The sequence below is a fragment of the Anolis sagrei genome, chromosome 13 (genome assembly GCF_037176765.1).
Source record: "Anolis sagrei isolate rAnoSag1 chromosome 13, rAnoSag1.mat, whole genome shotgun sequence".
Classification (NCBI taxonomy): domain Eukaryota; kingdom Metazoa; phylum Chordata; class Lepidosauria; order Squamata; family Dactyloidae; genus Anolis; species Anolis sagrei.
Window position 1 is genome coordinate 7,126,447 of NC_090033.1, and position 26,883 is coordinate 7,153,329.

General features: G+C 41.4%; 2 protein-coding genes across 6 annotated transcripts in view; both read left to right on the forward strand.

Moving 5' to 3' along the window:
* The window catches only part of MTOR (mechanistic target of rapamycin kinase), a 101,135-nt gene extending 92,105 nt beyond the window's left edge, over positions 1-9,030 (forward strand). For all 4 annotated transcript variants that reach the window (XM_060758886.2, XM_060758891.2, XM_060758887.2 and 1 more), the window contains 11 exons: positions 450-597; positions 914-1,036; positions 3,018-3,100; positions 3,305-3,377; positions 4,563-4,637; positions 4,763-4,898; positions 5,087-5,155; positions 5,283-5,363; positions 6,246-6,326; positions 7,096-7,201; positions 8,233-9,030. In XM_060758886.2, the coding sequence (XP_060614869.1) occupies positions 450-597; positions 914-1,036; positions 3,018-3,100; positions 3,305-3,377; positions 4,563-4,637; positions 4,763-4,898; positions 5,087-5,155; positions 5,283-5,363; positions 6,246-6,326; positions 7,096-7,201; positions 8,233-8,248 (991 nt within the window). In that variant the 3' untranslated portion in view covers positions 8,249-9,030. The remainder of the gene's footprint in view (positions 1-449; positions 598-913; positions 1,037-3,017; positions 3,101-3,304; positions 3,378-4,562; positions 4,638-4,762; positions 4,899-5,086; positions 5,156-5,282; positions 5,364-6,245; positions 6,327-7,095; positions 7,202-8,232) is intronic.
* Positions 9,031-14,830: 5,800 nt separating this feature from the next.
* Positions 14,831-26,883, forward strand: part of RAP1GAP (RAP1 GTPase activating protein) — a 55,214-nt gene continuing 43,161 nt past the window's right edge. For both annotated transcript variants that reach the window (XM_060758882.2, XM_060758883.2), the window contains exon 1: positions 14,831-14,937. The gene's annotated coding sequence lies outside the window, so the exon portion shown is untranslated. The remainder of the gene's footprint in view (positions 14,938-26,883) is intronic.

The following is a 26,883-nucleotide window of genomic DNA, read 5'->3' on the forward strand; positions in this document are numbered from 1 at the left end:
TCCCTTCTGGCAGTGGCTGGTCATTTGTGTAAATGTTAGACATTGATTCAGTGTTTGATTCAATGTTAAACATGGATTTGACCATTTCAAGCCTCTCTGCTTGAGCGTTGATGGCATGATCATCAGCATAGATGAAATTCGGGTGTTTGACTCTTTATTTATCACGTCAGAAGCGAACCAAAATACAGTTGTAATGTATTTAAAAACAGATATCCTATAAGGAACTGGGTATTTCAAAGCTCCCGACTTGAGCGTTGATGGCGTGATCGTCAGTGTAGATGAATATAAGCAGAATTATATTGTCAGGATGAACAAATTGGCTAGAAGTCAGGCGTGTAGTCAGTGATGTGTAACCTTGCATTACAGAGCTTTAACCGATCTGAATTGCCCCCAAAACATTGGCCCCAAAGCTTATTTCAAAACCTGGCCTCATTGCTTTCCTTTCCCAGCATCCAGAGATATGCAGTCATCCCCCTCTCGACAAACTCAGGCCTCATTGGCTGGGTGCCCCACTGCGACACCCTCCACGCCTTGATCCGGGACTACCGGGAGAAGAAGAAGATCCTGCTCAACATTGAGCATCGCATCATGTTGCGGGTAAGGCCTCAGACTGTGGCGAATGGCCAGAAGGCCTTTGTGGAAGAAGAAGAAGATGGTACGCCATCTCTTTCAGTAGAGGGTGGCAGGTGAACAGCACAGCTCTCTGGCATAATTTTTGGATTGTAATAAGGTCTCTTACATAGCAGTATTTCTACTAGCAGGTTCCAGGCCAAACAGATGCTCAAAGCAAGCTCATGTCGCTCCATTCTCTCCCGCAGTTCCTCTTAGCCCGACCTCAAGAAGCCATATTGGGGTCCTGGAGGAAAACGTGACCGTGGCTAAAAGCGGTCACGTCTCTCGCTTCTTTTTCCAGATGGCTCCCGACTACGATCACCTCACTCTGATGCAGAAGGTGGAGGTGTTTGAACACGCCGTGAATAACACTGCGGGCGATGACCTGGCCAAGCTGCTCTGGCTGAAGAGCCCCAGCTCGGAGGTACAGCCGGCACGGATGCTGTGAATAACTTTTCAATAACTTTAAATCCGTGTTTCTCAACTTGGGGGTCGCGAAGGGATTTCAGAGAGGTCACCCACGTATTTCTGAGGGTCTTGGGAACCCCTTTGGCATAGAAGGCTGAAGATCTCTCCGCCTGTCCTTCCCTTCCTTTTTGGAAACAGGCAGCGAATCCTCCCACCAAAAGCCTTCCTCCACTGCGATTGGCTGGCCTCTCAGCCAAGAGAGGGCTGTTTCTGAGATTCCAAGCTGAGAGGGGAGAGCAGGCATGCTCAGCATATGTGTGGGCCAGGGAGAGCAGGCAAGGCTGGAGGGAGGCTCGTGGCAGTGTGTTCCTTCAAGGCATAGCCCACCTCTGCTGTGATTGGCTGGCCTCTCAGCCAAGGGGAGAGCTGTTTCTGAGACTCCAAGCGGGGAGGGGACAGCAGGCATGCTCAGCACATGGCAGCGTGGTGCGCATGTGCAGGCCAGGGAGAGCAGGCAAGGCTGGAGAGAGGCTCGTGCCAGCGTGTCCCTTCAAGGCATAGCCCTCTTCTGATGTGATAGGCTGGCCTCTCGGCCAAGGGGATATTTCTGCAACTTCAAGCAGGGAGGGGAGAGCAGGTGTGCTCGGTGTATGGCAGCGTGGTGCACATGTGCAGGTGAAGGAGAACAGGCAAGGCTGGAGAGAGGCTCATGCCAGTGTGTCCCTTCAAGGCATAGCCCTCTTCTGCTGTGATTGACTGGCCTCTCAACCAAGTGGAGGGATGTTTCTGAGACTCCAAGCAGGGAGGGGAGAGCAGGCATTCTCAGCGTATGGCAACGTGGTGTACATGTGTGGGTGAGGGAGAGCGGGCAAGGCTGGACGGAGACTTGTGCCAGTGTGTCCCTTCAGGCATAGCTCTCCTCTGATGTGATTGTCTGGCCTCTCAACCAAGTGGAGGGATGTTTGTGAGACTTCAAGCAGGGAGAGGAAAGCAGGCATTCTCAGTGCATGACAGTGTGGTGCACATGTGCAGACCAGGGAGAGCAGGCAAGGCTGGAGGGAGGCTCGTGCCAGTGTGTCCCTTCAGGCACAGCCCTCCTCTGCTGTGATAGGCTGACTTCTCAGCCAAGGGGATGGATGTTTCTGAGACTCCACACAGGGAGGGGAGAGCGAGCATGCTCAGCGTATGTGTGGAGCCAGGGAGAGCAAGTAAGGTTGGAGGGAGGCTCGTGCCAGTGAGTCCCTTCAAGACATAGCCCTCCTTTGCTGTGACAGGCTGGCCTCTTGGCCAAGGGGAAATCTATTTCTGAGACTCCACACAGGGAGGGGAGAGCAGGCATTCTCAGCTTATGTGTGGGCCAGGTAGAGCAGGTAAGGCTGGAGGGAGGCTCGTGCCAGTGTGTCCCTTCAAGACATAGCCCTCCTCTGCTGCGATTGACTGGCCTCTTGGCCAAGGGGAAATCTATTTCTGAGACTCCACACAGGGAGGGGAGAGCAGGTTTGCTCAGCATATGTGTGGGCCAGGGAGAGCAGGTAAGGCTGGAGGGAGGCTCGTGCCAGTGTGTCCCTTCAAGACATTGCCCTCCTCTGCTGTGATTGACTGGCCTCTCAGCCAAGGGGAGATCTATTTCTGAGACTCCACACAGGGAGGGGAGAGCAGGCATGCTCAGTGTATGGCAGCGTGGTGCACATGTGCAGGCCAGGGAGAGCGGGCAAGGCTGGAGGGAGGCTCACACCAGCAAGTCCCTTCAAGGCAGGGAGTTCTTTCTGGGAAGTTTGGCCCAATTCTATCGTTGGTGGGGTTCAGAATGCTCTTTGATTGTAGTTGAACTATAAATCCCAGCAACTACAACTCCCATTGGCTAACTAACAAACAAAGGGGGTTACATTTTTACTCAGCAGTCACATTACCCATACACATTAATCTATCCTCATGTATTCCAAAACTGATTCTGATGCACTACTTCGATCCACTTCCTGCTCTCTTTTCCATTGCAGGTGTGGTTTGACCGCAGAACCAATTACACTCGTTCGCTGGCGGTGATGTCCATGGTCGGCTATATCCTGGGCCTCGGGGACAGGTGAGTGAAACAGACCCTTGTTTTCCTTGAAAGACGTATCATAAGAGTGTGGATGTTTTCAAATAATGTTTTGGAGGCCTCCTTGTGTCCCACTCTGGGAGAAGGTGCAATGAATCAACCCCACGGGACACGGAAACACACAGCAAAGGTGGTGTGGCCAAGGCTTCACGGAAAATAATGTGTGCTGTGCTCCTCCTTCCGCAGGCATCCCTCCAACCTCATGCTCGACCGACTCAGTGGGAAGATTCTCCACATTGACTTCGGAGACTGCTTTGAGGTGACTTGGGACTGGGAGGGAACCAGTCAGTAAACAACAGTGAAGCCAGCATTGTAGGACTAGAAAGAGGGAAGGAAAGAAGGAAGGAGGGAGGGAGGGAAAGAAAGAGGGGGGGGGGAAGCGGGAAAGAAGGAAAGGAGGGAAGAAAGGAGGAAGGAAAGGAGGGAGGGAAGGAATGAAGGAAGGAAAGGAGAGATGGAAAGAGGGAAGAAAGGAAAGGAGGAAGGGAAAGATGAATGGAGGGAGGGAGGAAAAGAAGGAAGGAGGGAAGGAAGGAAGGAAGGAAGGAAGGAAAGAAGGAAGGCAGAAGGGAGGGAAAGACGAAGGAAGGAAAGAAGGAAGGAGGGAAGGAAGGAAAGAAGAAGGGAGGGAGAGAAAGAGGGAAGGAAGGAAAAAGGAAGGAGGGAAAGAATGAGGGAGGGAAGGAAAGAAGGAGGGAGGAAAGAGAAAGAAAGAAGGAAGGAAGAGATAGAAAGAGTGGAAAGGAGGGAAGGAAGGGAAGGAGGGAGGGAAGGAAGGAAAGAAGAAGGGAGGGGAGAAAGAGGGAAGGAAGGAAAGAATGAGGGAGGGAATGAAGGAGGGAGGGAAAGAGAGAGGGAAGGAAAGAAGGAAGGAAGAGATGGAAAGAATGGAAAGGAGGGAAGGAGGGAAGGAAGGGAGAGATGGAAGGAAGGGAGAGATGGAAGGAAGGGAGAGATGGAAAGAGTGGAAAGGAGAGAGGGAGGGAGGGAAGGAAGGAAGGAAAGATGGGAAGGGGGAAAGAATGAGGGAGGGAAGGAAAGAAGGAGGGAGGGAAGGAAGGAAGACAGGAAGGAAAGAAAGAAAGGAGGAGGGAGGGAAGGAAGGAAAGAAGGAAGGCATGAGGGAGGGAAAGAAGGAAGGAAGGAAGAGATGGAAAGAGTGGAAAGGAGGGAAGGAAGGAAAGATGGGAAGGAGGGAAAGAATGAGGGAGAGAAGGAAAGAAGGAAGAGAGGAAGGAAGGAAAGAAAAGAGGAGGGAGGGAAAGACGGAAGAAAGGAAAAGAGGGAGGGAAGGATGGAAGGCCAGAAGCATAGAAAGAAGGAGGAAGCAATGGATGGAAGGCAGGAAAGAAGAAGCAAGGGAAGGAAGGGAAAAAAAAGAAAGTCTGTCAGTCTCCCATTCCTGCTAACCAAACAGTGTCTTTTCTCCCTCCTTGGTTCTTAGGTTGCCATGACCAGAGAGAAGTTCCCGGAGAAGATTCCCTTCAGGCTGACTCGGATGTTGACAAACGCCATGGAGGTAAAAAAAAAAAAAGGGGGGGGGGGGGGGACCATGACTGGAGAAGACGTATTTCTTACGAGATAAACAAAAAATGAGGATTCCACCTCAAAGCTGTAACTGATGTGCACCTCCTGTTTCCGCAGGTGACCGGATTGGATGGCAACTACAGGATCACCTGCCACACCGTCATGGAGGTCTTGCGGGAGCACAAGGACAGCGTCATGGCCGTGCTGGAGGCCTTTGTGTACGACCCTTTGCTAAACTGGAGGCTCATGGACAGTAAGTAAGGCCGAGGCAGGCCAGGAGTCTGATTCCGGATCCGTACGCATCCTTTTCCTTCTCGAAATGATTCTGTTGCAGCCAACGCAAAATCTTGTTGACCCCTTGCTAGCTATCTCTGATCTGTGGCATGAGCAGGAATGGCAAACTATTTCCAAGGCTTTACCCTCCCTTTCTTTATCTTTAAGCAGCGAACACAAAAGGCAATAAGCGGTCCCGGACTCGGACGGACTCCTATTCAGCGGGCCAGTCAGTAGGTAAGTAATGCTGAAGCCCTTCTTTTGTCGTTCTGCGTGAATTAGGCCTCGTTCGTCCAAGGAAATCCTTAGCATCGCTTTTTTTGTCCTTCCATCTGAACCCCCTCTCTCTCTCTCTTCCAATTAGAAATGTTGGACAGCGTGGAGCTGGGGGAAACGGCTCATAAAAAACCGGGGACCACGGTGCCTGAATCAATCCATTCCTTCAGTAAGTCTGCCTGCTTCCCTCCTTTTTTATTGTTTGTTTGAGCCATTCTACAAAATCGTCAGTGAAGCCATCACCCTTTTCACTCGACTCCTTCTCTAATGTTGCAGTTTCTGGCTCCTCTGACCGACTTTGAAGCCGTGCACTTTCTGAGTCAAATTTCTCACAGAGAGAAGCATCATTCCTCTGACTTGAATTTCCTCACTTCGTGCCCCAGAAAATCCCACAATCCTGTCCAAATTGTCAGTGAACCTGTCACTCTCTTCACCCAACTCCTTTTCTAATGTTGCAGTTTTTGGCTCCTCTGATTGACCTTGAAGCCCTGCACTTTCTGTGTCAGATTTCTCACACAGAGAAGCATCATTCCCCTGACTTGAATTTCCTCACTTTGTGCCCCAGAAAATCCCACAATCCTGTCCAAATTATCAGTGAACCTGTCGCCCTCTTCACCCAACTCCTTTTCTAATATTGTGGTTTCTGGCTCCTCTGACTGACCTTGAAGCCCTGCACTTTCAGAGTTAGATTTCTCACACAGAGAAACATCATTCCCCTGACTTGAGTCTTCATCACATTGTGCCCCAGACAATCCCACAATCCTCTCCAAATTATCAGTGAACCTGTTGCCCTCTTCACCCAACTTTTCTAATATTACGGTTTCTGGCTCCTCTCACCGACTTTGAAGCCCTGCACTTTCCGAGTTAGATTTCTCACAAAGAGAAGCATAATTCTCCTGATTAGAATCTTTATTGCTTTGTTCCCCAGGAAATCCCACAATCCTCTCCAAATCATCACCCTCTTCACCCAACTCCTTATCTAATGTTGCAGTTTCTGGCTCCTCTGACCAATCTTGACTCTAACCCTTGTTCTCTCGTTTCCGCTTTCCAGTTGGAGACGGTCTCGTCAAACCAGAGGCTCTGAACAAAAAGGCTATACAGATTATCAACAGAGTCCGGGATAAACTCACCGGTGAGTGAGGACTAATGAAAGAAATAATGTCATGCATTTTGTTTGTATTAAGGAAGTAACGCTACACATCCCAACTATAAGGAAAGACAGGCTGTCTCTGTCCCTCATACAAATAAGTCTTTATGAGGATGGAGCAGAAAGGGAACCCCAAGGGCCATCCAGTCCAGCCCCCTTCTGCCAGGCAGGAAGACACCACCCAATCCCTCCTGACAGATGGCCATCTAGTCTGTTTAATATCTTCCGACTCTGAATGCTAGAGTCGGAAGGTACCCTAAAGGTCATTCAGTCCTGCCAGGTAGGAAGACACCACCCAATCCCTCCCGACAGATGGCCATCCAGTCGGTTTCAAAACCCTAGACTCTGAATGCTTGAGTTATAAAGTACCCTCAAGGTCATCCAATCCAGTTCCCTTCTGCCTGGCAGGAAGACACCATCCGATCCTTCCTGATAGATGGCCATCAGGTGTATTTTCCAAACCCCCGGATTTTGAATGGTAGCGTTGGAAGATACCCTAAAGGTCATCCAGTTCTTTTGCCAGGCAGGAAGGCACCATCCAATCCCTCCTGATAGATGACCATCCAGTCTCTGTTTTAAAAACCCCCAGGGAAGGAAACTCAGTAAGTAACTTAAAGGTCACCAAGTCCAGTTTCTTTCTGCCCAACACGATGCAATCCCTCCTGACAGATGGCCATTCAGAAATCCCCCCATTGGCGCTGTTTTGTCCTTCCATTCGACCATAAAAGCCAATTTGTCTTTCTTTCCTACAAAGGGCGGGACTTCTCCCACGACGAAACGCTGGACGTGCCCACGCAAGTGGAGCTGCTCATCAAGCAGGCCACCTCCCACGAGAACCTCTGCCAGTGCTACATCGGGTGGTAAGCGGGGACCGTTGGAAACGGCTCATTGCTAGGTCCAAATGATGTTGCAGTTTCTGGCTCCTCTAACCAACCTTGAAGCCCTGCACTTTCTGAGTCAGAGTGAAGCATCATTTCCCCTGACTAAAATCTTCATCACTTTGTTCCCCAGGCAATCCCACAATCCTCTCCAAATCATCAGTGAACCCATCACCCTCTTATGTATTGTATTGTTATGTATTGTTAATTATGCTTTTATGTCTAATTGTGGTTTTAATTTTGTAATTTGTTATGTAATGGCTTCGGAATGGGGCCAATTGTAAGCCGTCCTGAGTCCCCCTCCAGGGGTTGAGAAGGACGGGATAGAAATGCGAGAAATAATAATAATAATAATAATAATAATAATAATAATAATAATAATTCACACAACTCCTTATCTAATGTTGCAGTTTCTGGCTCCTCTGACCAAGCTTGAAGCCCTGCATTTTCTGTGTCAGATTTCTCACAGAGAGAAGCATCGTTCCCCTGATTTAAATTTCCTCACTTTGTGCCCCAGAAAATCCCACAATCCTGTCCAAATTGTCAGTGAACCCATCACCCTCTTCACCCAACTCCTTATCTAATGTTGCAGTTTCTGGCTCCTCTAACCAACCTTGAAGTCCTGCACTTTCCGAGTCAGATTTCTCACAGAGAGAAGCGTCATTTATTTTTATTTATTTATTTGGAGTGCTTCTACCCCGCCCTTCTCAACCCCCTAGGGGGGACTCAGGGCAGCTTACAAAAAAAGGCACACTTCGATGCCCAACACATTCCCGTGGACTAAAATCTTCATCATCATCATCATCATTATTATTATTATTATTATTATTATTATTATTATTATTTACTTATTGGCCTGTAGAGATGGGGAGCATGTGACCCACCCAATTAGGCCCATTTCAAGCGCCCCTCCTTGACTAGGCAATTGGGGATACTGGGCATTGTAGTGCTCCATTTGGAGATGCTCCTAAATCCGAAAATCATTTATTCGAGTCGCTCTTTCTTTCTTCCAGGTGCCCTTTTTGGTGATGTGAGACCCCGAACGAGGCGCCAACCAGTCCTCTCTGTCCTTGAGACTTTCCACAGGGCGACGAGGGGAAAACAGAACACCTTTTTGTCAAATTATTTTCGAACTGCAAGTTGAGAAAAACGTCAGTTTCTCATTCCAATTTGTTTTGAGACGAAGGCAAGCGGTTACCTGGACGAACAGAATTCGAGTTGTTTCGAAACGAAGGCAAGCGGGTACCTGGACGAACAGAATTCGAGTTGTTTCGAAACGAAGGCAAGCGGGTACCTGGACGAACAGAATTCAAGTTGTTTCGAGACGAAGGCAAGCGGTTACCCGGATGAACAGAATTCAAGTTGTTTTCAGACAAAAGCAAGTGGGTACCCAGACGAACGGAACGAAAGACGAGCGGAAGCCTTGGATTTTGCTTTCTAAGACACGACTTGGGGACGGAGTAGGGAAGCCTTGACTCCAACCCAAACGATTGCCTTGCTTTGCCTCCAAATGTGATGTCTTTGGGGGCCGGCCTTTGCATGGAGAGTCCCAACGGTTTCTAGGAATGGGATATTGACACAGATAACGTTTGCATCGCTTTGTGGGGGGGTTTATGACTCCACGCTGAGGAAACTGTTCGTCTCGAGCGTATAACCAGTCGTGGGTTTGGATGAGGAGGAAACGGATGACTGAAACACTAAGGGGAACGTCGCGATGTTGACGAACGGAGCCGAGGAACAATGAAACACCGTGCAATGCCATCTTGTAGTCTCATATTTTGGTGCCAATAAACCGCGGCCGACCACCCTGAGCCCTCTTTGTGTCTTGCATGAAAATAATAATAATAATAATAACAATAGAAATAATAATAATAGATAATAATAACAACAGCCAGCAGAGTGTCTACTGTGGACTCATCTTGCTGTGTTTCAAATAATAATAATAATAATAATAATAATAATAGAAATAATAATAATAAATAATTAAATAAAAGGAGGAATTTTCTTATAAGAGTAATAATAAATATAAAACAATAAAAAATCTCTAAAACCAAGGGGGGAAATGTTATTATTTAATAATATTAGTAACGGTAAAGGTTTCCCTATGGTATAGTCGTGTCTGACTCTGGAGGGTGGTGGTCATCTCTGTTTCCAAGCCAAAGAGCTGGCGTTGTCCGTAGATGCCTTCAAGGTCATTAGCCAGCATGCCTGCATGGAGTGCTGTAGACTTCCCGCAGAAGCGGTACTTATTGATCTGTTATTGACCGGGACTGCCTCCCACCTGGAAACCAATGTTCTCATTGCGGGAGAACATGCGGATAAAGCATCGGGCTCCACAGCCACCTATGGACCTTCCGCCAAGACGATACACTTGGAGGAAATAAGTGGCACTGTATGAAAATTTGAGCATTCTTTTGCATTTCCCTTTTTTGGTATGAGGATAGAAGTTGACTTTTTCCCCCAATCTGACAGCCATTCTTGTGTTTTCCATATTTATATCTATATCTATAAGAAAAGAGAATGTTTGTATGTGGAGGAGGGAGAGCGGACAGAGGGAGGGTGGAGGGAGGTGTATGTGGCAGCTTTCTGATTGGTTGCCACTGTGGTACAATTTGCATATGGTCTCTGATTGGCCAGCCTCAACATTCCAAGATTCTGAGGTGACAGAGGAGAGGAAAAGGCCTGAGGCTGTGTTGGAAAATTACCTATACAGACCAAACTTGGCACACAGAGCCCGCAAGACCCACTCTACATCCTACTGCAGTTTGGAGGAGGATGGACCATGGATGATGGGACTTGCAGTACCATCACTCACTTCCTGAGGCCACAGCAACACTCATCCAAATACCAATAAAGACCAAACTTGGCACAGGGAGCCCCCATGGCCAACTCAACATTCTGATAAGGTTTGGGGGAAGACAGACTATTGATGATGGGACTTGCAGTACCTTAACTCACTTTCTGAGACCACTGTGACCCTCATCCAATGACTGATCAAGACCAAACTTGGCACACAGAGCCCCCATGACCCACTCTCCATTCTGGTGCAATTTGGAGGAGGATGGACCACAAATGATGGGACTCGCAGTACCTTCACTAATTTCCTGAGACCACTGCGAGCCATATAAATAACTGATAAAGACCAACCTTGATGCACAATTCCTTTCTCAAATAACCCGGGCAGCTCCAGGTCCTCAAGCTAGTATATTATAAGCATAGCACAATATTCGTATTTTTCCCATCGTGGTCAACTGTGAATCGCACATGGTATATTATTATATTGTACTATATTATTATACAAGACACATAATAACTACCAGTATATTATACTATTAGTATTATATAATATATTGTACTACTATATCATAAGTTGTAGCATATATAACACATATTTTATTATTATATAATATATTATTGTATTGTACTATACTGCGATCTTATTAGTAATATTACATGTAATATCTAATATTATTATATATTATTATCTTGTAGTATATTATCATACCATGAGATACATAATACACTACCAGTATATTATACTATTAGTATTATATAATATATTGTACTATTATATCATAAGTTGTAGTATATGTAACACATACTATAACATATATTATTATATAATATATTATTATATTGCACTATACCACTATACTGCAATATTATTAGTAATATTACATAATATACAATCATTACATTATTATATTGTACTATATTATCATATTACAAGATAGATAACTACCAGTATATTATACTATTAGTATTATATAATATATTGTACTGCTATATCATAAGTTGTAGCATATACAACACATAATATATTTTATTATTATATAATATATTATTATATTGTACTATACCACTATACTGCGATATTATTAGTAATATTACATGTAATATCTAATTATATTATTATATATTATTATTTTGTACTATATTATTATACCACAAGGTACATAATATACTACCAGTATATTATACTATTATTGTACTACTATATCATAAGTTGTAGTATATATAATCTATATAAATAAAAATGTAATGTTCGTTTGTGGGATTAACATAATTCAAAAACCACTGGACAAATTGACACCAAATTTGGACACAAGACACCTCTCAGGCCAACGAGTGACCATCACTCATAAAAACACTGAAAAACACAGCGGAAGAATCTTAAAAAGCAAAAAAAAGTAAATAATACATTACAGTGCATGCACAAAACTACACATATACAAATAGACACATATACACACACACAAAACACATATACACAGACGGCCAGAGCAACACGTGGCAGGGGATGGCTAGTCATTGATATATCATTGAGCCATGGTGATTAATAATATTAAAAATACTACTAATAATATCCTGGAAGCTGAAGTTTTGCCTTTGGTCTCCTCTGACATCTGGGCCATTATGGCTTAAAATTACCACAAAAAAATATTCACTATTTTTCCAAAAAAAATTTGAGATTATTTTGGAGAATATTTATTATTATTATTATTATTTCCCCATTATTTCTGTCATTAATTCAGAAAATATTTTTACTATTACTTTGATTTTTCCCCATTATTTTGGAGAATATTTTTGTCTCATTATTTTGATTTTTTCCATTTTTAAAATTATTTTGGAGAATATTTTTTATCATTACTTTGATTTTTTTCCCCATGATTTTTGCCATTATTTTGAGAAATAGGTGCGGTTTCCACTCTGTCCACAGGATGGCAGCACAGAGGCGCCTCCACGGCTCAAAGGCGCATTTCCCTCTCTGGCCACTTGATGGCAGCAAAGGCTAGCATACCAGCTTCTCAAGGCAAGTGCAAATATTCCTGTGTCCACAGGAGGGCGGCATCCGGTGGACAGGGAGGGAAGTGCACCCTTGAGCCTGGGAGGGCGCCTCTGTGCTGCCATCATGTGGACATTGTGGAAAACAGCACCTCGAGATTGAAAGTCAAGTGTACAATGTTCCCTCACTCATGGCGGGTGTTACCTCCCAAGACCACCCGCGATAAGTGAAAATCCCCCAAGTAGGGTTGAAAAATTTATAGGTAGGTAGGTAGGTAGATAGATGCATAGGTAGGTTGGTAGGTAGGTGGATGGATGGATAGGTAGGTAGGTGGGTAGATATATAGATTGATGGATGGATGGATGGATGGATGGATAGGTAGATGGATGGATGGATAGGTAGATGAATCGGTAGGTAGATAGGTAGACGGATAGGTAGGTAGGTGGATGGATGGATAGGTAGGTGGGTAGATAGATTAATCGGTAGGTAGGTAGATGGATAGGTAGGTAGATGGATAGATAGGTAGGTGGGTAGATAGATTAATCGGTAGGTAGGTAGACGGATAGGTAGGTAGGTGGATGGATGGATAGGTAGGTGGGTAGATAGATTAATCGGTAGGTAGGTAGACGGATAGGTAGGTAGGTGGATGGATGGATGGATGGATAGGTAGGTAGGTAGGTGGGTGGGTGGGTAGATATATAGATTGATGGATAGGTAGGTAGGTAGATAGGTGGGTAGATAGATGAATCAGTAGGTAGATAGGTAGGTGGGTAGATATATAGATTGATGGATGGGTAGGTTGGTTGGTAGGTAGATAGATTAATAGGTAGATAAATGGATCTGTTGGTAGATAGGTGGATGGATAGATAGATGGATATGTAATTAGGTAGGTAGGTAGGTAGGTAAGTAGGTAGATGAATAGGTAGGTAGGTAGATGGATAAATAGGTAGATATATGGATCTGTTGGTAGGTAGGTAAGTATGTAGGTAGATTGATAGATAGGTTGGTAGGTAGGTAGATAAATAAATAGGAAGATATATGGATCTGTAGGTAGGTAAGTAGGTAGGTGGGTAGATAGATGGATAGGTAGGTAGGAAGATGGATAGGTAGGTAGGTAGGTAGGTAGATGGGTCGATAGGTAGGTAGATGGATAGGTAGGTAGGTAGATGGATAAATAGGTAGGTAGGTAGGTAGGCAGATGGATAGGTAGGTAGATGGATAGGTAGGTTAGTAAGTACATAGGTGGGTAGATAGATGTCTAGGTAGGTAGATGCATTGGTGGGTTAGTAAGTACATAGGTGGGTAGATGGATAGGTAGATAGATGGATAGGTTGGTTGGTAGATAGATAGGTGGATAGGTAGATAAATGGATGGATAGGTAGATGGATAGATGGATAGGTATGTAGATGGATAGGTTAGTAAGTACATAGGTGGGTAGATAGATGGATAGGTAGGTAGATGGATAGCTAGGTAGATGGATAGGTAGGCAAGTAAGTACATAGGTGGGTAGATAGCTGGATAGGTAGGTAGATGGATGGATGGATTGGTAGGTAGATGGATAGGTTAGTAAGTACATAGGTGGGTAGATAGATGGATAGCTAGGTAGATGGATAGGTAGATAGATGGATAGGTAGGCAAGTAAGTACATGGGTGAGTAGATAGATGGATAGATTTATAGATGGATGGATGGATGGATAGATAGATGATGAGGTAGATAGCTGAATAGATGGATAGATAGGTAGATGGATAGGTAGGTTAGTAAGTACATAGGTGGTTAGATAGATGGATAGGTAGGTAGATGGATAGGTAGGTTAGTAAGTACATAGGTGGTTAGATAGATGGATAGATAGACAGCTGAATAGATGGATAGGTAGGTTAGTAAGTACATAGGTGGGTAGATAGATGGATAGGTAGGTAGATGGATGGATAGATGGATAGGTAGGTAGATGGATAGATAAATGGATAGGTAGTTAGATGGATAGCTAGGTAAATGGATAGGTAGATGGATGGATAGATGGATAGGTAGATAGATGGATAGGTAGGTAAGTAAGTACATAGGTGGGTAGATAGATGGATAGGTAGATGGATAGATGGATAGGTATGTAGATGGATAGGTTAGTAAGTACATAGGTGGGTAGATAGATGGATAGGTAGGTAGGTAGATGGATGGATAGATGGATAGGTAGGTAGATGGATAAATAAATGGATAGGTAGTTAGATGGATAGCTAGGTAAATGGATAGGTAGATGGATGGATAGATGTATAGGTAGATAGATGGATAGGTAGGTAAGTAAGTACATAGGTGGGTAGATAGATGGATAGGTAGGTAGATGGATAGCTAGGTAGATGGACAGGTAGGCAAGTAAGTACATAGGTGGGTAGATAGATGGATAGGTAGGTAGGTAGATGGATAGATGGATAGGTATGTAGATGGATAGGTTAGTAAGTACATAGGTTGGTAGATAGATGGATAGGTAGGTAGATGGATGGATGGATTGGTAGGTAGATGGATAGGTAGGCAAGTAAGTACATAGGTGGGTAGATAGATGGATAGCTAGGTTGATGGATAGGTAGATGGATGGATAGGTGGATAGGTAGGTAGATGTATGGATATCCTAGTCTTGCTTTTGGGTATTTCTATGAACCAACCCAGGGGAGAGTGGTGGGGGGGGAGAGGCGCGGAGTGCGCGTGCGCGGGGCAGCCCGAATGAGGGGCGCTCAGGTGCGGCGAGGGGCGGGAGAAGGAGGGGGGAGGGGGGCTGGAGGAGCGGCCAATGGGAGCCCGGCAAAGCGGGTGGGGGGCGCCCACGTGACCGAAGGCCTGTCCCCGCCCGCCTCCTCCTGGCTCAGTGCGGCTCTGGAGGCCGAAGCGGGAGGAGCGCGCCTCTTTAGGTCCAGTCTTCCCCTCACCCTCCCCTCAGAGGCTTCGCAGGTGAGACCCCCACCCACTCAGCCACCCACCCACCCAAGGAGGGAAAGGCAGAGGCTTCCTGAGCATGCGCAGAGCGCCCAGGACCACTCTGGCCCTTTGGGATGCCCTCAATGCGGCAAGAGGAGGAGGAGGAGGGGTGAGGGGAAACCATGCCATATATTACTATTATTATTACTATTATTATTATTATTATTATTATTATTATATCATTAGCTATATTATCATCCTTCATTACATTTTATTTTCATTTATTTTATTTTACATATTTATTTATTTTTATTATTTTATGTTATATTTTCTAATTTTTTTGCATTAGATTTTTTTTAATCTTGGTATTATATTTTTATATTATTACGTGTTATATTTTATTTATATTTATTTTATTATTATACATTATTATTATTATATCATTAGCTATATTATCATCCTTAATTACATTTTATTTTCATTTATTTTATTATATATACATATATATAATATATATATTATTTTAGATTATATTTTCTATTGTTATGTATTACATATTACTTTTGTTTATTTTGTTTATATTCCTATTATATTGTTACTTGTTATATTCTTTTTATTTCATTAATATATATGTTATATATTATTATTTTATATCATATATTATTTTATTTATTTTTATTATTTTATGTTATATTTTCTATTTTTTTGCATTAGATTTTTTTTATCGTAGTATTATATTTTTTTCTATTATAATATTACTTGTTATATTTTATTTATTAATATATATATATATTATTTTATATTTTATATTATTTTAATTATTTTATTATTTGATATTACATTTTCTATTGTTATGCATTAGATTTTTTATTTTGGAATTATATTTTTATATTATTACATGATTTATTTTATTTATATTTATTTTAATGTTATAAGTTATTATATTATATACACTGTATAAAATATATATTAATAATATATTATTTATTTATTTATTTATAAATAAATAAATAAATATATACACTGTATAAAATATATATTAATAATATATAATTATATTTTATGATCATGTATTCTTATATTATGTGTTTTATATATTATATAATAATGTTGTACACATTTATTTTATATTACATATTATTTTATAGTTGTATTATTTTATCTATTTTATTATATTTTCTATTATTATGTATCACATATTATTTTTATTTATTTTGGTATTATATTTTTTCCTATTATATTATATAATTACATGTTATATTTTATTTATATTTATTTTATTATTATACATTATTATATTATTAATATACACTTTATACATTATATAAAGTGTATATTAATAATATATAACTATGATTATGTATTATTGCATTATATGTTTTATATATTAATGTATACATTTATTTTATTTCATAATACATATTATTTTATATTCTATATTATTTTATTTATTTTTATTATTTTAGATTATATTTTCTATTGTTATTTTGATATATGTTTCCTATTATATTATATAATTACATGTTATATTTTATTTGTATTTATTTTATTATTATACATTATTATTATATTACATACATTATATAAAGTGTATATTAATAATATATAAATATGATTATGTATTAATTGCATTATATTTTTATATATTAATGTATACATTTATTTTATTTCATAATACATATTATTTTGATTATTTTACATTTTCTATTGTTATGCATTTTATATTATTTTTATTTATTTTTGGCATTATATTATATTTTTTCCTTTTATTTTATTACTAGTTATATTCTATTTATATTTATTTTATTATTATACGTTATTATATACACTATAAATATATATAGTAATATTTTATTATTTTAGATTATATTTTCTATTGTTATGCATTTTATATTATTTTTATTTATTTATTTTGGTATTATTTTTTTCCTTTTATTACTGGTTATATTTTATTTATATTGATTTTATTATTATACGTTATTATATTATATACACTATAAATATATATAGTAATATTTTATTATTTTAGATTATATTTTCTATTGTTATGCATTTTATATTATTTTTATTTATTTATTTTGGTATTATTTTTTTCCTTTTATTACTGGTTACATTTTATTTATATTTATTTTATTATTATATGTTATTATATTATATACACTATAAAATATATGTTAAGAATATATAATTATATTTTATTATCATGTCTTAGATATGTTTTGTATATTATATAATACTGTATTATATATATATATATATATATATATATATATATATAATGTTATATTATTTGCAAAAATATAAATAATATAATATTATGTAATATATATTATATTTTGGGAAATGGTAGATTTTCGTGAAGCCCAAAACAGTGGATTGACTACAAACATGTATACATATACATATATATTTATAGTACGTTATATTATATGCAAAAATATAAATAATATATTATAATATGTGATATGATATAATATAATATAATATATTTTGGCAAATAGTTGATTTTCATGAAGCCCAAAAGAGTGGATTGACTACAAATCAAATAGTGTTATATTATATTATGTTATGTTATATTATTATTTCGTTCGTTTGTACGTTGTGGGTTCTACGTTGTATGTTGTCTTGCATTTTAGCATTGCGAGAGTCTCTTGAGAGAGGAAAGTGGGGCATCCGTCTTCTTCTGTGGCTGTTATTAGTATGGCCAAATATTCCTATTTTTCTGGTTTTTTCGTGGCTGAATATTCTTTTTCTGCTATTCTTTTGTTGTTATTGCTGAATATTCTTGATATTCTGTTATTTATGGCTGAATATTATGATTGTTCTGGGTGGCGACCTGGCCATGTTCCAGAAGCATTCTCTCCTGACGTTTCGCCCATATGTACAGCAGGCATCCTCACAGGTTGGAAGCGAGGCAAATGGTGTTTGTATATATCCCCCTGGAATGATGTCCAGGGTGGGAGAAAGAACCCTTGTCTGTTGGAGGCAAGTGTGAATGTTGCAATTGACAGCCTTGATGCGCATTGAATGGCCTTGCAGCTTCAAAGCCTGGCTGCTTCCCGCCTGGGGGAATCCTTTGCTGGGAGGTGTTAGCTGGCCCTGATTGTCTCCTGTCTGGAATTCTCCTGTTTTCTGAGTGTTGTTGTTTATTTATTGATTATAGAGGATTTTTTTAAATACTAGGAGTCTGATTGTGTTCCTTTTAATGGTCCACGTGCTTCTTGTGGATTTCAATGGCTTCTCTGTGACATGGTGGTTGTCAGAGTGGTCCACCATTTCTGTCATCTCTAATAATATGTGGTGGATTAGGAATCAGCTGCCTTTCCCTGTAATAGGCAGTAAGAGCACCTAAAGCTTTGGAGAGCTTCTGTTTAGTCATTTCAAAGCTCTCTGCTTGGGTGGTGATGACACGATCGTCAGCATAGATAAAACTCTCTGTCCCTTCTGGCAGTGGCTGACCATTTGTGCAAATGTTAAGCATTGATGGAGCAAACTGGTTTTCCTTGTAATTGGCACCCAAAGTTTCCCAGAATTTCTGAACAACCATTTCAAAGCTCTCTGCTTGACAGTGATGGCAGGATCATCAGCATATATGAAACTTTCTGTCCCTTCTGGCAGTGGATGGTCATGTGTGTAAATGTTAAACATTAATGGTGCAAGTTGGTTTTCTTTGCAACGGGCAATAAGAACACCTAAAGCTTTGGAGAGCTTCTGTTCAACCGTTTGAAAGCTCCTTGTTTGGGCGGTGATGGCATGATCGTCAGCGTAGATTAAACTCTCTATCCCTTCTGACAGTGGCTGGTCATTTGTGCAAATGTTAAACATTGATGATGTAAGCTGGTTTTCTCTGTAATAGGCAGTAAGAGCTTCAGAGAGCTTCTGGTCAACCATTTCAAAGCTCTCCGCTTGGGTGGTGATGGCAGGATTGTCAGCGTATATGAAACTCTCTGTCCCTTCTGGCAGTGGAGGATCATTTGTGCAAATGTTAAACATGGATGGAGCGAGCTTGTTTCCCCTGTAATAGGAGGTAAGAGCACCTAAAGCTCCAGAGAACTTCTGTTCAACTGTTTCAATGCTTGGGCGGTGATGGCATGATCATCAGCGTAGAGGAAACCCTCTGTCCCTTCTGGGAGTGGCTGATCATTTATGTAAATGTTAAACATTGATGGAGCAATCTGTTTCCCCCTGTAATAGGCGGTAAGAGCACGTAAAGCTCCAGAGAACTTCTGTTCAACTATTTCAACGCTCTCTTCTTGGGTGGTGATGGCAGGATTGTCAGCGTAGATGAAACTCTCTATCCCTTCAGGCAGTGGTTGATCATTTGTGTTTGGTGCAAGCTGGTTTATCTGTAACAGGCCCTAAAAGTGCCTAAAGCTTTGGAGAGCTTGTGTTCAACCGTTTCAAAGCTCCCTGCTTGAGCGGTGATGGCATGATCGTCAGCATAGATGAAACTCTTTAACCCTTCTGGCAGTGGCTGGCCATGTGTGTAAATATTAAACATTAATGGTGCAAGTTAGTTTTCTTTGTAATGGGCAATAAGAACACCTAAAGCTTTGGAGAGCTTCTGTTCAGCTGTTTGAAAGCTCCCTTCTTGGGTGGTGATGGCATGATCGTCAGCGTAGATGAAACTCTCTATCCCTTCTGGCAGTGGATGGTTATTTGTGTAAATGGCAAAAACACTGATAGGAGCAAGCACGCTCCCCTGAGGTAGGTCATTCTTCTGTCTTCACCATCTGTTTCTCTGACCCTGGAATTCAACAAAAAAGCTCCTGTTTTGTAACAGAAGCAGGTGAGATGGTGATGATCATCAGCGTAGATGAAACTCTCTCTCCCTTCTGGCAGTGGCTGCTCGTTTGTGTAAATGGACGACATAAGGCCTGGTGTTGACAATATTTTTAAATGAAGGTTGGTTGCTGCAATGTGGATTGCGTTCGGAGTGGTAATAGGGCCAGGCTAGATGGCCTTTGGGGTGCCCTTTGCCCTCCGAGCGACTTGGTCCATACCCTTTTGGGAGGGAGGACTGGGCTGGGGAGCGAAGGGGTTATTTTGCTTGTTCCTTGGCCCGACTGCTGCCTTTCTGGAGGGAGCTGACTGGAAGCGTGTTTTCCTGCTCCCTGAACAGATTTAAAGTCGTGCCTTGGAAGAGCCTTGGCAGAGCGCCCAAAGCGAGCGAGCAAGAACGAGGCAGGCGGAGGGGGAGAGGGAAGCGAGAGGGAAAGGCCAGATTCCAGCCTCCACTTCGCTGCTGGTTTCTGGCTGCGGCGTGCAAAGACTCCCTAAGACGCGTGCGGGTGGGTTTCGCTCAACTAGTTCCCTCCCTTTGCCAGGACTCGCCCTCCACTCTGCTCTCTCCTCATGCCTCCCATCTCTGATCTGGAGATATGCCCTTGAGCATAGATTTCTGTCCTGACTGTTGGGCAAGTGGGCTTATTAACAAAAGACACTGGAGTTTTTTTCACACAAGGATTCCCTCTAACTGGATCTTTCTCACATGAGGTTTCTCTCACATTGGAGCTTTCTCACACAGGCTTCTCTCACACTGGAGTTTTTTCACACAAGGCTTCTCTCACACTGGATCTTTCTCACATGAGGCTTCTCTCACACTGAATCTTTCTCACACAAGGCTTCTCTCACACTGGAGCTTTCTCACACGAGTCTTCTCTCACACTAGAGCTTTCTCACACGAGGCTTCTCTCACACTGGAGCTTTCTCTCATGAGCTTTCTCTCACACTAGAGCTTTCTCACATGAGGCTTCTCTCACACTGGAGCTTTCTCACATGAGGCTTCTTGCACACTGGAGCTTTCTCATACGAAGCTTCTCTCACATTGGATCTTTCTCACACAAGGCTTCTCTCACACTGGAGCTTTCTCATATGAGGCTTCTCTCATACTGGATCTTTCTCACATAAGGCTTCTTGCACACTGGAGCTTTCTCACACGAGGCTTCTTACACTGGAACTTTCTCACACAAGTGTTCTCACACTGGAGCTTTTTCACACATGGCTTCTCTCACACTGGAGCTTTCTCATATGAGGCTTCTCTCATACTGGATCTTTCTCACATAAGGCTTCTTGCACACTGGAGCTTTCTCACACGAGGCTTCTTACACTGGAACTTTCTCACACAAGTGTTCTCACACTGGAGCTTTCTCACACGAGGCTTCTCTTACACTGGAGCTTTCTCATATGAGGCTTCTCTCATACTGGATCTTTCTCACATACGGCTTCTTGCACACTGGAGCTTTCTCACACGAGGCTTCTCTCACACTGGAACTTTCTCACAGAAGTGTTCTCACACTGGAGCTTTTTCACACATGGCTTCTCTCACACTGGAGCTTTCTCACACAAGGCTTCTCTCACGCTTGAGCTTTCTCACACAAGGCTTCTCTCACACTGAAGCTTTCTCACGCAAGGCTTCTCTCACACTTGAGCTTTCTCACACAAGGCTTCTCTCACACTTGAGCATTCTCACATGAGGCTTCTCTCACACGAGCTTTCTCACACTGAGGTTTACCACACACTCCTCAGAATGACACAAGCTTTGGCCCACTAACAGGCTTTGGCCTACTTACTCTTGCAGTGGTTGATTCGCACTTTTGTAATCAAATATACCTGGTTAATATTTAATATCTTTGACACTGATTTCCAATGAAGCAAATATACATTTGGGTAACGAGATCTGATTTGGCTTGATGCCTGACTCTTAATGACACCCCCGGTGGCCGTTGTCCCTCTTTCTTGGGCCGAGTGCCTCAGACCCAAAGGGGCTCCGAGGGGGAGAATGGGCCTTCCTTCCCAAGTGTGTCGTGGGGCGCTTCGTGCCCGGCACGGAGGGGCATGGAGGCGCGTGCCAGGCCTATATATAGAGCCATTGTTCAGCCTGGGAGCTGGTGAGTCAGTGCGTACGGAGGGAGAGAGAGAGAGAGAGAGAGGCGCACCAAAGGAAGGATGTGCGCCAGAGCGGAGGGATGGCAGCTCAAGGACCTGGTTAAGGAGGCCGAGCAGAGCGGTCCCAGTTGAACCCGAGGATGGGGCCATACGTAGCCCTCCCTCCCATCAAGACTTCCCCAAAAGTCCCAAACACTGAGAAGCTTGCCCTTCCCATTTTGCATAAAATGATATAATATATATGAACGCTATATTAATAATATAATATATCGGCATCGTATATTATAATAATATTAATATAAATAAATAAATAATATAAATAAAAATATAAATAAATAAATAATATTATATTATATTAATAAATAATATTAATATAGATGAAATATAAATAAATAAATAATATGAAATATATTATAATATTAATATTAATTCATAAATAATATAAATAAAAATATAAATAAATAAATAATATTATATTATATTAATAAATAATATTAATATAGATGAAATATAAATAAATAAATAATATGAAATATATTATAATATTAATATTAATTCATAAATAATATAAAATATTATATATAATATTAATATAAATAAATAATAGAAGTAAACAAATAATATAAATAAATAATATTAAAATATATTATAATATTAATAGAAATAAACAAATAATATAAAATATTATATATATAATATTAATAGAAATAAATAATAGAAATAAATAAATAATATACATAATATAATATAAGTAAATAAATAGCGTAAAAATATATTACAATAATATTAATATAAATAAAAATATAAATAAATAAATAGTACAAAAATATAATATTAATATAAATAAACAAATAATATGAAATATTATGTATATATAATATTAATATAAATAAATAATATAAGTAAATAAACAATATAATATAAATAAATAGTATAAAATATATTATAATAATATAAATATAAATGAATAATACAAAAATATATTATAATATTAATATAAATACATAAATAATATAATATATATATAATATTGATATAAATAAATAAAATATATAAATAATATAAGTAAATGAACAGTATAAAATATAATATAATAATATTAATATAAATAAACAAATAATATAAAATATTATATATAATATTAATATAAATAAATAATATAAGTAAATAAATCATATAAATAAATAATATAAGTAAATAAATAGTATAAAAATATATAATAATAATATGAATAAAAATAAATAAACAACACCAATAAATAATATAAAATATATATTTTAATATTAATAACAATAAATAAATAATATAAAATATTATATATACAATATTAATATAAATAAACAATATAAATAAATACATAATATAAATATATAATATAAGTAAATAAATAAATAGTATAAAAATATATTATATTAATGTAAATAAATAAATAACATAAATAAATAATATATATAATATGTATTATAATAATATTAATATAAATAAATATTATATCATAATAATATTAATATAAATAAATAATACATATTATAATAATATGGTGGTGGGTTATCTCCTGACATGCAAGCAGAGAGAGACCTCAAAGCACACAGCACAAACTCTCCATGCTAAAGCGTACGGTGATGGGTTGTTGTCTTGGTTGCGTTCCAAGATGGCCAGTTTTGCCTTTGGACATACGGCACAAGTAGTCGCATTGTGGGATTTGGCTCCTCCTCGTCATTGCCTTCTCCTACTCGCTGACCCCCGTCCTTCTCCTTGACCTGCTGCAAGTCGTTCTCGTGATTCCCCAGCAACATGCCGATTCCTGCTGCACATGGTGCACAGTGCTCATTAGTGGCGCAGATTATTAGTGGCGCCACATGGCTTTCTTCTCTTCCTCCTTCGCACCTCCCACCTGTTGCCAGGCTCCCCGGCGGGGAAAAGCGGGCGATTGTGCCAAGGAACAGCAAGTGTGCAAACGGAGGGGGCGGAAACGCTTGGCACACAAACTCCGAACCGTCGCACTCGAACCCGCCTCTGCAGGATGGAAGAGAAGTGATCCCAGTTGGCTTTCGGGGGAGAGTTAGGAAGTGCAGTGCTTGAATACTGTGGGATCCTGGGAGATGTAGTTTTGCCAGGCCTTTGACCTTCTCTGCCCAAGAGGGCTGGGGCGTCACCAAACTATAAATCCCCCAAAAGAAGCGTTTGGATGCGCCATAGTTCTGTATCGCTTTGATGTCTTGCAAAAAGGCCAGGGTCGCTGTCCAAGGTCCTGCCTCCCTCAATGCCCAGTTTTGCTCCTCGCTGAGCGTTGCCTCGGCCATTTTCTTCCAGGAGGGAGCGCTTTCCAACCCCAGGCCCTCGTGCACAACCACCTGTTTTTCCGTTGCTCTGTTGCACACTCACCTATCTCTTGCACACTCACCTCTCTTGTTTGCCAAATCACCTGTCTCTGTCTCACACAGTTGATTTTCTCTTGTCTCTTTTTCACACTCTGCGGCACAACCACCTGTCCATTTCTCTGTTGCACACTCACCTATCTCTCGCACACTTACCTCTTGCACTTGCAAAATCACCTGTCCCTGCCTCACACACTCAATGTTATCTTGTCTCTTTCTCACACTCACCTCTCTGTTTCATACTCTTCAGCACAACCCCCTGTCTTTCTATTTCTCTGATGCACACTCACCTATCTCTTGCACACTTACCTCTCACACTTGCAAAATCACCTGTCTCTGCCTCACACACTCAATGTTATCTTGTCTCTTTCTCACACTCACCTCTCTGTTTCACACTCTGCGGCACAACCACTTGGTTTTCCATTTCTCTATTGCACACTCACCTATCTCTCACACACTCACCTCTCACACTTGCAAAATCACCTGTCTCTGCCTCACACACTCGATGTTCTCTTGTCTCTTTCTCACACTCACCTCTCTGTTTCACACTCTGCGGCAGAACCTCCTGTCTGTCCATTTCTCTGTTGCACACTCACCTATCTCTCACACGCTCACCTCTCTCATTTGCCAAATCACTTGTGTTTGCCTCACACACTTGATGTTATCTTGTCTCTTTCTCACAGACGCTCACCTCTCTGTTTCACACTCACCTGTCTGTGTCACAACCCCTTGTCTTTCCATTTCTCTGTTGCACACTCACCTCTTGCACTTGCAAAATCACCTGTTTCTGCCTCACACACTCGATGTTCTCTTGTCTCTTTCTCACAGTCGCTCACCTCTCTGTGTCACACTCACCTGTCTGTGTCACAACTACCTGTCCTTCCCTTTCTTTGTTGCCCACTCACCTATCTCTCACACACTCACCTCTCTCACTTGCCAAATCACCTGTGTCTGCCTCACACACTCAATGTTATCTTGTCTCTTTCTCACAGACGCTCACCTCTCTGTGTCACACTCACCTGTCTGTGTCACAACTACCTGTCCTTCCCTTTCTTTGTTGCCCACTCACCTATCTCTCACACACTTGCCAAATCACCTGTCTCTGCCTCACACACTCAATGTTATCATGTCTCTTTCTCAAACACACCTCTCTGTTTCACACTCTGCAGCACAACCACCTGTCTTTCCATTTCTTTGTTGCACACTCACCTATTTCTCACACACTTATCTCTCACACTTGCAAAATCACCTGTCTCTGTCACATACACTCCATGCTCTCTTGTCTTTTTCTCACAGATGCTCACCTCTCTGTATCACACTCACCTGTCTGTGTCACAACCCCGTCTTTCCATTTCTATGTTGCACACTCACCTCTTGCACTTGCAAAATCACCTGTCTCTGTCTCACACACTCCATGCTCTCTTGTCTCTTTCTCACAGATGCTCACCTCTCTGTTTCACACTCATCTGTCTGTGTCACAACCACGTGTCTTTCCATTTCTCTGTTGCACACTCACCTATCTCTCACACACTTACCTCTCACACTTGCAAAATCACCTGTTTCTGCCTCACACACTTGATGTTCTCTTGTCTCTTTCTCACAGACACTCACCTCTCTGTGTCACAACTACCTGTCCTTCCATTTCTCTGTTGCGCACTCACATACCTTTTGCACACTCACCTCTCTGTCTCACACACTCAATGTTGTCTTGATTCTTTCTCACAGACACTCACCTCCCTGTTCCACACTCAGCAGTCTCTGGCACAACCACCAGTCTCTCTCTCTCTCGCTGACTCAGTGTCTCTCACACCTTCTTCTCTTTTTCTCGGTCTTCCTTGCACACTTGTGTCTCTCTCTCACAAGCGCGTGTTCCTTTCTCTCTGCCACACCTACTCCTTTCCCTGTCTCCCCAAACACTCGTTCTTTGTATCTGTCACACATCGCCTCCTCTCCCACACTTGTGCAAAAGGGGGGGGGGTGTTTCCAAGACTGGCTTCCTTGCCCAGCTCTCCTGGACGGCTGGAGAGGTGACCCCAGTGCCCTTGGGGGCTGGAACTGACCAGGGCAAGTGTCCAGCAGGTTTGGGCCAGTGGCGGTCAGGGAGGGAGGGAGGGGCACGGAAGAGGAGTGGCCCTTCCTCCTCCTCCTCCTCCTCTTTTGTGGGATCTCCCCTTTGCAAAGCAACCTTGCCCTGAGATCAGCGCCATGGGGTCCCGCAAGCGCAGCTTCACCTTTGGGGCCTATGGAGGGTGAGTAGGGCTCGGCCAGGGACGATGGGCCCTCTGCTCGGGGGTTCCAGCCACTGTTGAGGATTCTGGGACATGCCCTCCCCAAGTTGGCCTTGGCCCTCCCAAGAGTGCGTGCCCGTGGCGTGCTGCCTCTTCCCCTTCCTCTTGCCTTTCTTCCTCACCGTGAAGAAAGGTTTCAAAAACTGCAATACAATTTTGACCTCAGTTTGTGTATGTATTGTGTTGTATGTATGTATTGTGTATGTTGTGTATATGCTGCATATTTTATGTATGTGTGTATATATATATAGTGTTCCATGTTGTATATATGTATTATGTAAGTTGCACGTTGTATATATGCATTGTACATACACAATACATACAGATATGTTGTCTGTATGCATTGTGTATGTTGCATGATTTCTGTATGTATTGTGTATGTTGTCTGTATGTATTGTGTATGTTGCATGATGTATGTATGTATG